We start from the raw sequence: 17,543 nt of genomic DNA on the forward strand, positions 1-17,543 counted from the left end.
GTATTTAAGGATGCCACAAAGAGATCTGTCAGGGCCTCACCTATTTCCTTTCTCGCCTCCCTCAGCAACCTGGGATAGATCCCATCCGGTCCTGGGAATTTGTCCACCTTAACCTCTAGCCTGCCCAACACATCTTCCTTACTTCTGTCAACGTGATCCAGACTAAGCAAACTTCTATCTGTAATCTCAACATTCATCATGTTCCTCTCCTCAGTGAACACCGATGCAAAGTAATCATTCAGATCTCACCCATTCCGTCAGGTTTGACACACAGCCTTCCTTCATTATCCTTTAGTGGACCAATCCTTTCTCTAGTTACCCACTTGCTTCTTATATAAGAATACAATGCTTTAGGATTCTCCTTAATTCTACTCACTAAAGCTATTTCATGACCCCTTTTAGCCCGCTCAATTCCTCATTTAAGACTTGTCCTACTCTTCTGATATTCTTCCAGGGCCTGTTCTGTTCTTAGCTGCCTAGACCTTATGTATGCTTCCCTTTTCCTCTTGGCTAGTCGTACAATTTCTCTTGTCATCCACGGTTCACAAATCTTGCCCTTCCTATCCTTTGCCTTCAACAGGACATGCCTGTCCTACACTATATTTAATTTGTCTTTGAAAGCCTCCCACATCTCAAATGTGGACTTCCCTTCAAATAGCTGTGTCCAATCCACATTTCCCAGCTCCTTCCTAATTTTGATATAATTGGCCTTGGCCTAGTACTCTTCCCTTAGGACCACTCTCTTCTTTATCTACAAGTATTCTAAAACTTACAAAATTGTGATTACTGTTCCCAAAGAAATCCCCTACCACAATTTCTGCCACCAGTCCTGGCTCATTCCCCAGTAACAGGTCCAATATGGCCGCTCCCCTCGTCGGACTATTGACATATCAATCTTACTATTTTCTCCTGAAAGCCATTACTAGCTTCTTCACTGTTTGCTGTATTTCTGAACTTTATATTGTCCACACATTTTATGATTATGCCCTGTTAATCCAAATCCAGCTGTCTTTATGTTAACAACAGCGGCTGAGGGGTGCCCTTAGAGAGGTTTACAAAATTATGAGGGGCATGAATAGGATAAATAGGCAAAGTCTTTTCCCTGGGACTGGGGAGTCCAGAACTAGAAGGCATAAGTTTAGGACGAGAGGGGAAAGATATAAAAGAGACCTAAGGGGCAAGTTTTTCATGCAGAGGGTGGTACGTGTATGGAATGAGCTGCCAGAGGATGTGGTGGAGGCTGGTACAATTGCAACATTTAAGAGGCATTTGGATGGGTATATGAATAGGAAGGGTTTGGAGGGATATGGGCCAGGTGCTGGCAGGTGGGACTAGATTGGGTTGGGATATCTGGTCGGCGTGGACAGGTTGGACCGAAGGGTCTGTTTCCATGCTGTACATCTCTATGACTCAATGACTCTAAATGCTACTGTAAATATCTCTCTCCAATCTGAAAATCAGCTATATATCACTACTGCTTCCTTTCACTTATCCAATTTTGTATCTGTGCTGCCATAGTTCCTCTTAATCCTTTTGAATGTGCCTTCTCGTTTACAGCAACATCAGTATTGGCACATGCAAAATATTTGTTCATTATCTCTGCAATATACACTGCCTCCACAAAAGTCTGTAATTCTTTTGCCCCTAATTAACCCGATCCATGTTTGGTGTATTCATTAACCTTTTCTATGGTAATCGTAGTTTTTTGATTCTGTTTTATGTTAACCACATGGTTACATCCCACACAGACTGTATTTATAGGCCAGGTTAAACTATATTTGTGGCACTTATGTCGAATGCTTTATTCCATTACAGCCCTCTTCTCAAAAAAGGACATGCAGTTGGAATTCAAAATTCTGACTGCCAAATGAGGCTTGTCTGGTCCCAGTTATTCTCCACCCGTATAATGAAATACATCAACCTGACAGGCAGCATGATAACTCCTCTGTACCTAATTCCATGCATTCCTGGCAGATCATGATCTAAGTGCTAAGAATTAGCCATTAGCATATTTTAATAAGCTGAATTCACATATAATGCAAGGGCATCCTCTTGCTGCTGATGTAGGAACAGCTTCCCGTCCAATTGGATTATGTTGCTGGTTGAGATGCTTAGCCGTAATGAATAACTAATTATGCTAGTTAAGCAAGAGTTCCTGCTGTCTAGCATTAAAGTGTTTTGTAGATACCCATGTGAATGAAGAAAAGGCGGGATGAAGACACAAAACTAATACTAGATCTTAACTTTTCAATGACATTTTAAGTCATCTCATACGATGTTGGCATACATTTATGCTTTTAAGATTGCATCTTACTGAGCCTGTTATGCAAATATACTCAACAACATGTGGTATCTTTCACTGGGTTAGTTACGAGGTATGAATAAATAAAAATATCACAGCCAGTGATTTTAAAAATTATTTAATTATAAAATTATTTTAATCCTCTTAAGCTATTTGCTGAGATCATGACTAATCTGTGACTCGATTCCATGAACCTGCCTTTGCCCAATATTCCTTATGAAATCATTGTTTCAATATTTATTGGAAACTTTCATTTTTCTTTTTCAAATCGATTGCTCCGGCTTCCCCAAAAACTGTTTCATGATTTTGCTTTTAGCAACAATAAATCAGCAGTCCTTGACACAGTTGCCTTTGGTGATATATTTATTTTCACGTTGTTGACCATGACATTTCATGTAAAACCCTTTATCAGTTTTTATTGCAAATATTGAAAATTAGTCATAATTGAATTATGACTTTGATCCTAATGGTAACTGGCTTTGATCACATCTAAGATGTTTGCGATGTAGATTGCCTACGATCAATTGTGGAGTTGGTTTAAAGAATAAGTATGAATAATATTTGACACTTTTCATATTTAATCTAACTTGAAACAGCATATAGTGATCCAAATATTTTTGACATTTAAGATGATTCAGCTGCTTTCTTCTGTAACATTGGAAAAATCTTAGAAATATCTTAAATTTTAGGAGAGCTTAATTTCTTTATTCTAAATAGTAGTATAGTTACTGGTTCACTGAGAATGGTAACTATTAATATGCTTGATTTAGGTTTTTATCCACAACCCCCATACACGCACCCAGCGCTTTGTCTCCAACAACTTATTGCAAGGTGGTTTGGATTCCGATACATCCCTTCTGAACATAAACCAGAGTGTTAGCTGTCTGACTGCGGGAGTACTAAATCCTGGACTTGGCCATGACATGCTGCTTGTTGGCACACAGACTAACCTGCTGGCTTATGATGTATATAACAACTCTGATGTCTTCTACAAGGAGGTAAGGTTCTAACTAATCATGTTATCCCTCAGGGAATGTATTCTACAGATTTAAGAAATAAAGCACAAATCTGATTTAAAGTTCCTTTTTCTTTGGTGAGAAATTTGGTTTGATTATATTGAACACAATTTTGCCACTAGATGGTGCTGTGTTATTGGATTAGTGGTGCTGGAAGAGCACAGCAATTCAGGCAGCATCCAACGAGCAGCGAAATCGACGTTTCGGGCAAAAGCCCTTCATCAGGAATAAAGGCAATGAGCCTGAAGCATGGAGAGATAAGCTCTCTCCATGCTTCAGGCTCATTGCCTTTATTCCTGATGAAGGGCTTTTGCCCGAAACGTTGATTTCGCTGCTCGTTGGATGCTGCCTGAACTGCTGTGCTCTTCCAGCACCACTAATCCAGTATTTGATTTTCAGCATCTGCAGTCATTGTTTTTACCTACGGTGCTGTGTTATTGTTTGGTCAAAAGTGAATGTTTCGATTCCTTTTGCCTAATCCAGCCACTGTTCCTGATCATTTGAGACAGATTGAAGCCTTACCATGAAAATCATTAATTTCTTTCTCAATCGGCAATTTTGTTGTGCTATTTTCCCCCCATAATTTAATGTTTTCTTGAATTTGTTTAAAGTAGCAGAGCCATTTGTAAGAATGCTACCATGTTGTGTGCTGGATACCTGATACTTTTTCTTTTCAGATCTCTTTTTCCTTGGCCCCAGTGACCACCTTTTTGAATTCAACTTCTCCAATCTCTCTATTGTTCTTTGATCATTTAGGAAGAAATCTGATGAAGAACTGAGTTCTTTATCTGCCTCTGTTTCATCACTGCTTGAGGTATAAAGCGGAATGCAACTCTAAGGTGTGACCACATGACCACAAGGGTCTGAATTCGTTTTAGCACTTTGGCAAGCCATCCAATTTCCAGCATAGATCTCACCATGAATGCACTAGTATTTTGTAATTATATGGTTGGTTCGAACATTCAACTGTGGGTAAAGCACACAACAAAGTTAACTGTAAGGTTAGTCATGGACTTTACCATTACCGTTTCTCCATTGCCATTACAAAAATTTTGAGGGCAAAACTCGAATATTCATCATTTTAATCGGAATTCTGAGAACTATGCTGAACCCACTGTATCTATATGTCTTTTCACTTTAACCTATACATCTGCAACATTAGCTGCATGTCCTCCAGTCTTCACTATTTGCAAATTTGCATCTTTGCTCTGGTCTGTCTGCCCATTTGGCAACTCAAGGAAACATGTTTGTTGGGTCCTCAATTTCTAGACCGTTTGTATATCTGCTAGCATTCTTAAGGTATTTATCTCTACATATTACATAACCTGTTTTATTCCCAGTTTAGATCTCCTTCAGGTTAGAAATTTACCATGCCTCTAAGGAAATGATAACCCCGACACAGATCCATTTCTTGTTTTTGTACAAACAAGTGAATGTTAGTCCTAACTCAAAATGATCAATCAGATTGCAAGTTCTTACATAAACTATGATAACCACTATGATTTTTGCCATTATGACTCTACCAGTCACGATCTTGTGTTTGTTATTTAGCTCTGCATTTTTTTAAAAACTGTTTCTTGTTCTATTATTGTCAGTATATTATGTTTAAATCATTTGGCTGAACTTTGCACCATGCATTTCCAAATTAACTGTCATCCTATAGCCTGCTGACAATCTCCATTCACAGCCTTGCTATTTCCACTGAACTGTGTGAAACAAGTGTGCTAACCCATTAAACCACTTTGAATTTTCACAATGTAGAGCTATGGTCCATTGGTCTAATAAGTTCTGGTTTCTTGAGAAAAGAAGGCCAAGGGATGACCTAATAAAGCTATTTATAATTTGAAATGATTAGATAGAGTAAATAGAGAGAGACTGTTTTACGTAAATGGGAGTGAACATAACTAGAGACATTAGTATAGAATAGTCACCAAGAAATTCAAAGGGAAGCCCAAAAGATGCCACTTATTATGTTGAGAATCTGGAACTTGCTACCACAGGAAGTGGTTGGAGTGAATTATGTAAATACATTTAAGGGGAAGCTAGACTAGCATATAAAAGTGAAGGGAATGGAGGGTAACAATGATACATTTAGACAAGGAAAGCTGGAAAGAGGCTCAGATGGAGTGTGTCACTAGCATAGATTGGTTGAGCCAATGACTTGTTTCAGTTCTGTGCATCCTGTGTATTCTTACATAAATATATTCAGACTTTTGCTTTTATATTAAATTTAAAATGCCCTTCAACTATTGTGCTATGTGCTCTAAATATAGATAGCTGATTGGAGACAACTTAATAAAAAAAAGACTTTCTCTGAAATATTTTCAAGTTTTTACAGCTGAGGTGCAATTGTTGAATTAAAAATTAGTTTTGATGGCTAATCGGTGCTCAGTACTTTAGAGGGAATGAGATAGCTCTACACTGATGTCTGTAAGTGGCTGTTATTATTTATATGATTTAGGAACTGCCAGTTCGAGATACTACTTCAAAATATGTTTTTAATTTTTTTTTCCTGATGTAAAGTTGTGAAGGATTCCCTGATAGAGAATTTTAATAACCTGCATTCAGTTAACTAACTTATTAAAGCAACATGTTCAGAAACTCTGACTCACCGTCTCTCTTTTGAAGGTGGCAGATGGAGCTAATGCCATAGTGCTGGGACAGCTTGGAGAGATTCCCACTCCACTGGCAATTATCGGAGGGAATTGCACACTGCAGGGTTTTGATCAGGATGGAAATGACCTTTTCTGGACGGTATGGAACACAACTGTGCCATGATCAAATTCTAGAATTTTGTTAGGAGGCAGGTAGGAAAGGTTCGGCGAAAGTGAGACTGCAGATGCTGGAGATTAGAGTGGTGCTGGAAATGCACAGCAGGTCAGGCAGCATCCAAGAAGCAGGAAAATCAATGTTTCGGGCAGGAATCATTCATCAGGAATGAGGCTGGAAGCCTCGGGGATGGAGAGATAAATGGGAGGGGGTGGAACTGGTGAGAAGGTAGCTGGGAGTGCAATAGGTGGATGGAGGAAGGGGTAAAGGTGATGGGTCAGAGAGGAGGGTGGAGCGGATAGGTGGGAAGGAAGACTGACAGGTGGAACAGGTCATGAGAATGGTGCTGAGCTGGAAGTTTGGAACTGGGGCAAAGTGGGGGGAGGGGAAATGAGGAAACTTGTGAAGTCCTTAATTAATGCCCTGGGGTTGAAGGGTTCTGAGGCAGAAGATGAGGCATTCTTCCTCTAGGCGTCGGGTGGTGAGGGAGTGGTGATGGAGGAGGCCCAGGACCTACATGTCCTCGGCAGAGTGGGAGGGGGAGTTGAAATATTCGGCCACGGGGCGGTGGGGTTGATTGGTGCGGGTATCACGGAGATGTTCCCTGAAGCACTCTACGAGAAGGCGTCCAGTCTCCCCAATGTAAAGGAGACCACATCAGGAGCTACAGCTGCAATAAATGATATTTGTGGAAGTGCAGGTGAACCTTTGATGGATTTGGAAGGTAGGAAAGGTTGCTAATGTAAAGTGTAATATTTCCCTCTCCACTGCCCATAATAATACTAGGCACCAGAGATGCACTGCCATTCCTTGTAGCTGGAGTTACCAAGGTAAAAACAGTGAGAAGTGATTGGCCCCTTTATGTTATTTGTCCATATTTACTGGGAATGTGGGAGACCAGCTCCCAAAGCATTTATAACTTATTTCACTTTAAGAAGATAACATGCCTTCACAACAAAATTCCTGTCATTGTGTTTAGTTCAACAACTTAATCTGTAAATTATCTGACAGATAGACGTACTTTTTAAATAAAGGCAATAACTGTAATTTGATTGACAATGCTATCCCAATCTCATGTCTGATTCTAAGCATTCTTTCATGGGGGCAGTTGAAATTTGTCTCAATTTGGTGTGAATATGTTGTGTACAATCTGCTTTAAAAAGTCACAAGTGAGTCTTTTTAATGGTGTCTGTCAGTTGACTGCCCACTATTGAAGAACGGTTGAGCAAGTGATCTTGCACAATGTGACAAATGGAGTAATGACAAATTCTGAACCATTCTGCGCATAAGATATGCAATCTTACTTTCTGCATGAGTAGAATAGGCTTCAATGAAATAAATCTCACTTAAGTGCCAGTGACTGAAAACCAGTAAACTATTTGCCCTAGTGATCAGTTTGAGAACCTTCAATGTTTATGACTGTGAAGTGAAATCATTACAGAAGCTCTGATATTTGTTTCAAATTAGAATACTTTGAAATCCCTTGTCATAGGGATGTTTTTATAAAGTTGATTCTTTACTGGTCTATTGCAGAAATATTGTCTGACCAACCGCAGACCTTGATGGGACCATGTCACGCAGCGAGGTCAGATCTCACTGTCTTCAGTTGAAACTGCCATGGTCCTTCTGTAAAGCATAGAAAACCCCACTACTGCTTTATTGGACTACACAATTTCTACCCATACCCTTTGCACTCTTGACTCTAACAGCAATTACCCATGTATAGACTTCTTTGACACAAATATTGAGATCATCCATTTAGATACCGCTGCTTCTCAGTCCTCGCCACACCCTTTTCATTGTACACCAAACCATCTCTTTCCCACCTTCTGCCCTTGTATTGACCCATATCTCTTATTATTATTTTTATGTTATTATTATCTTCTATTATTTGTCCTCATCCCCTCTCTGAATTAATAGTGTTTAGATTCCCATCTGTGCTCTTTCCAACCCAGTCCCATTAACTGGTAACCACTCTCCCATTCCATTCCCCATACAAGCTGAAATTGTAAACAGTCACCTGTCAGGTATAGTCCATCTCTTTGAAACATACGTAATGTCCCAGTTCCTCACAAAAGCCACTATTCACCCGTTCTTCTGTCTGCTACCTTATCCTCAAACTCCCTTTCCTCTCCAACATTTGTCAATATATTTTACCTCCAGTGTCTGTGCCACTATTTCATACAGCTCTATGTTTAAATCATTCTAATCAATGCCACAATCAAAACCATCCCAATCAAGATTAAAAAGTACATTATTGTGACAGTGATACACTCCCTTTCCTCATCCTCTTCAACCGCTCCAGAATCAATGGCTGGTTGATGACATCACTTACAGTGCTATTATCCTATCATACAGTAGCCCCTCTTCATGTGTCCCATGGCATCATTGGTCTCCATTGTCTCCTAATATTAAAATCCTTGAATTAAAAATTCCCATTCTTTATTTTTATAAGCTTTTCAGGTGTAGATCCTCCCTGCCCCATAACTTCCTCCAGACGTACAATCTGTACCGAAGGTGACTTTTTTTGCAGTTTTCTCACTTCATCCCACCACTGACAATCGTGTCATCAACCATCTAAACTCCACATTCTGTATCCTTCTGTCTTCGTCAACATTTCTAACACCCACTTTAAAATTCACTTAATTGACCAAGTTCTTATTCACCCTTACTAACAACTCTTTTTGTTTTTATTATTTTTTCATTTTTTCTGATCATTGCTCTGAAGTGGGTTGGGACATCTAACTTATGTTAAAGCCAAGTTGTTCTACGAATACAGATGTGCTAGGATGCTAATGCACAAATGCTCATGCAAACCTAATGTCCAAATATGCAAAATATTTTCCTGATTTGCGACTATCATCCTGATGTAGAGCTATAATGCCATTCCTTCACTGGGTTCAGGTATTCCATCACTAACAGCATTGGTTGTATCTGCACTACATGGGATGCAACAACTGAAGAAGACTCCTCTAAAAGAATAATACTTTTTAAATCAAAATTGAGCCTTCTATAGAGAAGACAGTAATTTAAAATGTGTCTACATATCTTCAGTATCAATTCCATTATAAATCAAAAATGCTTGAAACAATTCAAGTTGGAAATGCTTGTGTTTTTCACTTAGGTCACTGGGGACAATGTCCGATCACTGGCACTCTGTGATTTTGATGGGGATGGGAAGAAGGAGGTAAGTTTGAACTATTTAATTAAAAAACCATTCTGAATAATAGGAAAGGCAGTTTATCAGTTACAGACGTTTGATACCTTATTGGTGGATTAGACATTGTGTGGTAGAGATGTTTGGATATTATAATATTTGCTATATTGATATGCATGTCTATTCATTCATACCTTTTAACTACCTCAGTGCTAAGTAGCATTTGTGATAAAAGCAGTAAGGGCATATAAACTGAAACCAGGACAGTCAACTAATTTTCCAGGCCAATGAAAAGACTTCTCAACACATTGGGCAGCACAATGATTCAGTGGTTAGCACTGCTGCCTCACAGCGCCAGGGACCTGGATTCGATTCCTGCCTCGGGCGACTGTCTGTGTGGACTTTGCACATTCTCCCCGTGTCTGTGTGGGTTTCCTCCGGGTGCTCCGGTTTCCAATCCAAAAATGTGTAGGCCAGGTGAATTGGCCATGCTAAATTGCCCATAGTGTTAGATGCATTAGTCAGGGGTAAATATAGGGTAGGAGAATGGGTCTGGTTGGGTTACTCTACGGAGGGTCGGTGTGGACTTGTTGGGCTGACAGGCCTGTTTCCACACTGTAGGGAATCTAATCAGTACATTAGAAGGAATATGATGCTTTACTACTGATACATCTTAATGCTTTTCACAGCTTCTGGCTGGTTCAGAGGACTTTGACATCAGGGTCTTCAAAGAAGATGAAATAATGGCAGAAATATCAGAGACAGAGGTAAGGAGAATTCTACTTGAGGTGTGTCAACAAAGTATTGGTTAGAGTGGTGCTACAAAAGCACAGCAGGTCAGGCAGCATCCGAGGAGCAGGAAAATCGGCGTTCCGGGCCAAAGCCCTTCATTAGGAATGCTGTGCTTTTCCAGCACCACTCTAATCTGCACTCTGATTTCCAGCATCTGCAGTCCTCAGTTTTGCCCAACAAAGTATTGGACCTATGTCTGGAGGAGGGAAGAACCTTGAAAAGCAAAAGAGAAATGTCAGCCTTCAGTACCATGAACTGTAGTGAGAAGACAGGCAATTGAAATATTGTTAGTTTCTGTCAATATTGTTTTTGAAAAGCTGCTACAGCTGCCAAGGGTAATTTATGATTCAACTGTTGCTTGGATATACATGATTGCTGCTACACAGTCACAAACTCTATGAAGGTCAAGAACTCCTTCATTTAAAATGTCCCTTCCATAAATTGTTATAACTATTAAGAGGCACAGCAGAGACCAAACAGAGACCAGTGCATCATCTCCTTAAAACAGTAGTTCTAATCGTCAGAAGGATATTCACAGATGCAGTAATAATAGCAATTACAGTTTGATGATCTCAGTGAATGTTGTCCAGTATTGCTTATTACATCATTAAAGAGTGCACCTGAGATACCAGTCTTGGTTGTGTTAAACATATTCATTGTCAACAAATTGGTTATTGTTATTTTCATATAAAAATCAGTTGCAGTTTTCACCCAGTAGTATTGCTCAGATTACTGGATTAGTGATCCATGGGCCCACACTGAGACTCTGGATACTCAAGTTTAAATCTGACTATGGCAGTTGCAAAAATTTGAATTCAACTAATTAATTAAATTGGAATAAAAGGCTAGTCTCAGTATGGTGATCATGGGATTAGAAAATTGTCATAAAAACCCACCTCGACACTAATGTCCTTTGGTGTGGAAATGTGCTGCCCTTACCCAATCTGACCAGTGTTTGATAATGCACTTTCAGCATTGTGGTTAACTCTTAAATGCCCTCTGAAATGGGCTAAGACACTACTGACTATTATCAAACTGCTACAGAAAAATCAAATGAGAATAAAACAGGAATGACCTCCTTGCATTGACTAGTTAGTAGAAAGAATAAGGGCACTGCCCAGTTTACTCAGCAACATCCTCCTCACTAACATTCTCCTGTCTGATAGAGGATTCCAGCTCAATCTGACATAGTCATACTCAGAGTCATATTTCCTCCATAATTATCCTTGTTATGTCCCACCTTATCAGGAAGCAAGACCCACCTGAAGGGTGGCACAGAATCTGGGAATTCCAAGGTGAGTATCTCACCACCTGACTCCCTGTAACCTCTCCATCATCTATTAAGCACCGTTTAGGAGTATGATGAAATACTGTCCACTGGCATATATCTTTAACCATGCTCGAGAAGTTTGAACCATCCAAGGCAAAGGGATCTGCTTAATCACCATCTTATTTCTCACCTTAAGCATTAATTTTCATTGTCTCTGACACATGTGGCAGCTGTCTACGGCATCATCTTTGTCAGCATCCTCTGAATCTGCTGATACTACCTCCCAGAAGGACAAGAACAGCAACTCCAAAGGAGCGCCACCATTGGCAAGTGTCCCTCCCAGTTACATATCACTGTAACTTGGAAATATCTCACTGTTCCTTTAACTTTGTTTATCGAACCCCTGGAACTGCCTTTCTGTTGATATTGTGGGTGTATATACAACACTTGGACAAGGTAGTGGCTCATCACTTCTTTACCAAAAGCAGTTGGAATGGGGAATTAATGCTGCCTTGTCAGCTATGTTCAAATCCTGACAATGAATTAAGAACAATGTTTTTGCTGTAAGAAGTTGCAAAGCCAGAGTGCAAGCAATGTGCTGCTAGATAATGAAAATCAATAGTAACAGAGCATTTGACACTAACTTTCTCATGATTCTGTTTTTAATCTCCCATCAAGCCTTGATTCGGCAACCTTGGCTTGATCATCTAAAGTGGCTCAATTTTTAACTCTCCCAAATACCCCGTTAAACGATGAGTATTTTCAACTTTGTTTTGAAGTACAACAAATCTTTTGGGTTTTCTTTTTTCAGACTATCACAGCACTTTGCCATATGCATGGGAGTCGGTTTGGGTATGCCCTGGCAAATGGCACTGTTGGAGTTTATGACCGGGCTACTCGCTACTGGAGAATTAAGGTATATGTAAATTAATGCAGGTTTGCCCACAGACCTCTGCTAAGTGAACAAGTGCACTGGCCATACATATTCCTGTTCCTGTTTCTTAGTGGTCTTATGACAGCTTGTAACAGAAACCTCCACCTTGACATATGTAGAGAGGTGTCAGAAACAGTGCAAAAATTAATAATCATTTGTTGTTCATGATAGAGGATGGAAAAGTAACTTTAAGTGACTATTGGTTATACCTACAATCTTGATATTTTGATTTTTAAATGCATCAGCCTATTGCAGTTGTAACTGACCTGTTTTGCATATTTCATTTCTTACAGTCTAAAAATCATGCCATGAGTATTCATGCTTTTGACTTGAACTCAGATGGTGTTTGTGAGTTAATCACTGGCTGGTCAAATGGAAAGGTAAGTCATTGATGTTTAGCTGGCGCAATTAATGGGTGAGAAATAGTGGTAAATGTTGAATGGCTAGCAAGTGATTTTAATTTGTCAAGTTATGTTCAGATAATATTGTGTTTTAATACTACAAGAGACAACCTGGAATAACCTGTGTAACTTGATGCCATGCTTGAATACCAGGTACTTGACATTTATTATGTACAGTTTTAACTCTGGCTATTTATCCCCATCCAACTTTAGTGCTATGTGACATGGGATTTGTTGGCATTGACTCGCATTTTCTGGAAGAACAGAATAATGATTAATGGCTATGTGATAAAATATGTGACCTATGGTTCAAATTGTCTTGGTATTATTAAACAGTAGCATATGGCCTGATATAGTATAGGGTCATATGTGACACAGCTGGACTGTAACATGCAGTCTGGTTTAATATAATTGGGCAGACGCTGGGCCATAAGGTCTATTGATTGAGGGCACTAACCTGGTCTGACTATAATATAATTGTTACTGCTGACTTACTTGAATTACAGAATATTTTACCCTCTTTATGTGACACGTTGTGGTCTGTATTTAATGATAAGAGAACACACAGATGAGTTTTGTTGCAACCCAGGTTGCCTACAGCAAAAGCACAATCTCTATGTCCTTTGAAAATCTAGGAGACAAAGTCTCCGAACACTGCAGACCATTTTGGAGAACAGGGTATACCTAAATATGGGATTGCCAGATTGGTGAACAGTGAGTTGCTTTGGCTTTGAGTTAGGCAGGAAAGATCTTTTAAAGAGTTCTTGGGGGCCATTACGCAGTAAGACAAAAAGAGCATGAAATGGGAAAATGCTGCCACTGGGAGTATGACAAAAACATGAACTGCAACCAATATAAAAATAATGAAGAGAACTAAAAAAAAATGCAGTAACATTGCCAAATATCTCTTCGAAGAGCTTACAAACCCTCTAAGTCAAGGATGATGTAAAAGGAAGGGAACATCAGGAAGATGACTATCAAACTGTCCAGCATAAATGGAAAGATCACTGATGTCATATCCAAATTAAGGCTTTATAAACAAAGGATAAAATTGTGCCTTTCAAATTTTATCAGCCACAGAACTGAATAAACAAGTCAAACCTAAGATAACCATTGGAAATGAGAGACTGCATAAAGTCACTATTTTGGACCTGTCTGAGGATGATCAGAATGATCCCGATATACTGTGGGATGTGCAGGAGGATTAGCTTTGTGCACAGGTAAACTACAGAGTTTGCCATTTGGAGATAGTGGCTTTAACAGACAACAGACATCAATCAATCAGTTCATTAGCAGGTGCTACGATTTATTTTGGAAACCAAGCTGTCTGAATGGATAATGGAGCTAATCATAACTTCAATGCCTATCAGAGCTTTCAAGAAAAACCTTTCTTGAAAACGAACGGTCAAAATATTGACAGACGACTAAAAATTGGCAGAAAATATGAAGTCAGTTGAAGCTACTAGTATTGGCGGAGTAGCTAAGATGCAGAAACCAAACAAGCAATGTGAGAAATATGGTATCCTGCACCCACTGTTTAGCTGTCTTCTGCTCCAAGGCTTTTCACAGTCTGTGGCATAAGAGAACATTGAGTTCACCAATGCAGGAAACTGGTCTTGGAGATGCGGCCAGAAATTATAATAAAATAACACATAGGAGCAGAATTAGACCCTTCAGCCCATTGAATCTGTTCTGCAATTCGACCATGGCTGATATGCTTGTCAGTCCCATTCTCCTGCCGTCTTCCCTTAGCCTGTGATCTCCTTCCCAATCAAAAGCCAATCTTTCACTGCCTTGCATGGACTCAGTGACATAGCCTCATTTGCCTTCTGTGGCAATAAGTTTCACAGATTCACCACTCTGATTTGGAGGGTCTCAGTTCTAAAGGGTTGTCCCTTGGCCCTCAGATCCTCGTCTCCCCTAGAGTCATAGAGATGTACAGCATGGAAACAGACCCTTCAGTCCAACCCATCCATGCCGACCAGATATCCCAACCTAATCTAGTCCCACCTGCCAGCACCCAGCCCATATCCCTCCAAACCCCTTCTATTCATATACCCATTCAAATGCCTGTTAAATGTTGCAATTGCACCAGCCTCCACCACTTCCTCTGCAGCTCATTCCATACATGTACCAATCTCTGTGTGAAATGCTTGCTCCTTAGGTCTCTTTTATATCTTTTCCCTCTCACCCTAAACCTATGCTCTCTAGTTCTGGACTCCCCAACCCCAAGGAAAAGACTTTGTCTATTTACCCTATTCATGCCCCTTATAATTTTGTAAACCTCTGTGAGGTCACCCCTCAGCCTCTGACGCTCCAGGGAAAACAGCTCCAGCCTGTTCAGCCTCTCCCTATAGCTCAAATCCTCCAACTCTGGCAACATCCTTGCAAATCTCCTACTAGTGGAAACATCATTTCCGCATCCACTCTATACAGACGTCTCAATATTTGGTAAGTGTCAAAGAGACATCTGCTTCATCCTTCTAAATATGCATTGATTTCAATCCCAGAGTCATCACCTGCTTCTCATATGACAAGCCTTTCATTTCTGGGATTGTTCCTGTAAACCTCCTCTGGATCCCCTCCAAGGCCAGCATATCCATCCTTTGAATATGGGGCCCAATACTGCTCACAATATTCCAATTGCCGTCCGTATAGCCTCAGCAGCACACTCCTGCTGTTGTATTCTAGCCCTTTTGAAATGAATGCTTACATTGTATTTACCTTCCTAACTGCATGTTAACCTGAAGAGAATCTTGAACTAGGCCTGCTAAGTCCAATTTACTTCAGATTTCCAAAGCCTTTCGCAATTTAGAAAATAGTCTACACCTGTATTCATGTGCTTCTACCAAAATCTGTAACTGCACACTTTCCCACATTATATTCCATCTGTCACTTCTTTGCCCACTCTCCTAATCTCTCCCCAAAACTATTTGTCCCTCCACCTATCTTTTTGTCATCTGCAGACTTGGTAACAATACCTTCAAATCCCCCATCCAGATTGTAAATGCCTGTGAAACTCCACTAGTCACTGGCTGCTGAAAGAGACCCCTTTATCCCATTATCTACCTTCTGCCAGTCAGCCAGTTCTCTATCCATGCCAGTACCTTGCCCCTAACGCCATGGGTTCTTATCATATTTAGCAGCATCTTGTGCAGCACCTTGTCAAAGGCCTTCTGAAAATCCAAATAGATCACACCCACTATGTTCTTATTTGTCTAACTTGCTCATTACCTCCTCAAAGAATTCTAACATATTTGTCAGGTGTGACATCCCTTTGTTAAAGCCATGCTGAATCCCTATCTTACCGTGCACTTCCAAGCACTCCACAACCTCATCCTTAATAATGGACTGTAAAATCCTAGCAATGATTGATGTCAAAGTAACCAGCCTATAATTTTCCTCTCTCTTTCTCCTTTCTTAAACATAGATGTTCAGTTAGCCATTTTCCAGTCCTCTGGGATCATCCTTGACTCCAGTAATTCCTGAAAGCTCACTACCAATGCCTCTACAATCTCCTCAGCTATCTCCTACAGAACTCTGGGGTGCAGTACATCTGGTCCGGCTCATTTATCCACCTTCAGAACTTACAGCTTTCCAAGCATCTTCTCCTCAGTAATGGCTGCTTATACAGCCATCTCTGCCCTCTGATTCTCTTGAAGCTTTGACATGCTGAAACCAAATGAAAAATATGCACAGCACACTGGCACCAAAAAAATTATAGATACTGAATTCCTGGCATCCACCACACTCTGGGTGGGGACAGAATCTCACGTCCCACTGATTTGCCATCGACTTTTCTTCAATTAGCTGTATTTAGTGTCAGACCATCTTTTAACTTTGTACAATTTCCCATTCCCCCAGTAATGTTATCAGTAATTCCATACCTCATGTATTGTAGTGGCAGTGTACTGGATGGTCATGTGTAATATAAATCTTGGCGATAATTTATCAGATAAATATAATTAATAGCTACTCGATCTCATTCTGCATTTATTACATCTCTGCCTTTCAGGAATGCACTTTCTTCCAGGGAGGTAAAATTAGACAGGGCGATTAAAGTTCCCTCATGCACTCGTTAACAGTCTTCTATAAAAAGGCAGAGGATTAGCAATAGCTCTCTCTTTGACATCAGACCTTGGAAAAGAGGAGGGAACTTAGTCGGAAATGCAAAATATACTTCTTATCATCTGTATTGTTGGCATTAAGATTGATGTTCATGATTGATGTACTGTCTTTGAATTACCTGGCAGATTGATGCACGCAGTGATCGTACTGGTGAGGTCATCTTCAAGGACAACTTCACCTCCTCTGTTGCTGGAATTGTGGAAGAAGACTACAGGATGGATGGACAATCGCAGCTCATCTGCTGCTCAGTTGAAGGGGAAGGTAAACTATGCATCTTTCGCTAACTGGAGTGAATTCTGATCAGAAATTCGCCATTAACCCATTGTACTATATTGTGTGTTGGGAAATTGATGAGGTTCCTGAGAAGATATACAGATCAAGTAGTACGAACGAGATCTGTGCTCTGCATTGAACTGGTTCATCGCAACTGATTATGGTATCTGTAAGACAGTGCACTAAGGTTGAAAAGGATGAAAGTAGCATTCCTCCTTTCTGTTGTTCTTTTGATGGTATGAATTATCAGCATATAATGGTAATGACCCCATCTTCCCCCACCTCCCCACATGCACTGCAATGTATGGTCAAATAACCTGTTGATAGACGTGTAAGAATCTTACAGCTCTTAAGAATAGGATGGCAGAGGATTGAAGGTGTGGGAGTAAAATTGGGTACCCCCATGTCCAAAATGTTACTTCTATCCCAACCTAATCCTTCTGTAAGCAAAGCTGCCTTTCACCTCCTGTGAAATTTTACTTGGCGTTAAATGTTCTGCCT

The 17,543-nt window shown here is 40.1% G+C and overlaps 1 protein-coding gene across 1 annotated transcript in view; it reads left to right on the plus strand.

The window, feature by feature from the left end:
- Positions 1–17,543, plus strand: part of bbs2 (Bardet-Biedl syndrome 2) — a 75,920-nt gene that overhangs the window by 27,307 nt on the left and 31,070 nt on the right. The window contains exons 3-9 of the mRNA XM_072547690.1: positions 3,073–3,300; positions 5,947–6,072; positions 9,212–9,274; positions 9,934–10,011; positions 12,118–12,222; positions 12,534–12,620; positions 16,895–17,030. Coding sequence (XP_072403791.1) covers positions 3,073–3,300; positions 5,947–6,072; positions 9,212–9,274; positions 9,934–10,011; positions 12,118–12,222; positions 12,534–12,620; positions 16,895–17,030 — 823 coding nt within the window. The remainder of the gene's footprint in view (positions 1–3,072; positions 3,301–5,946; positions 6,073–9,211; positions 9,275–9,933; positions 10,012–12,117; positions 12,223–12,533; positions 12,621–16,894; positions 17,031–17,543) is intronic.

Source organism: Chiloscyllium punctatum, chromosome 26 (genome assembly GCF_047496795.1).
Source record: "Chiloscyllium punctatum isolate Juve2018m chromosome 26, sChiPun1.3, whole genome shotgun sequence".
Lineage (NCBI taxonomy): Eukaryota > Metazoa > Chordata > Chondrichthyes > Orectolobiformes > Hemiscylliidae > Chiloscyllium > Chiloscyllium punctatum.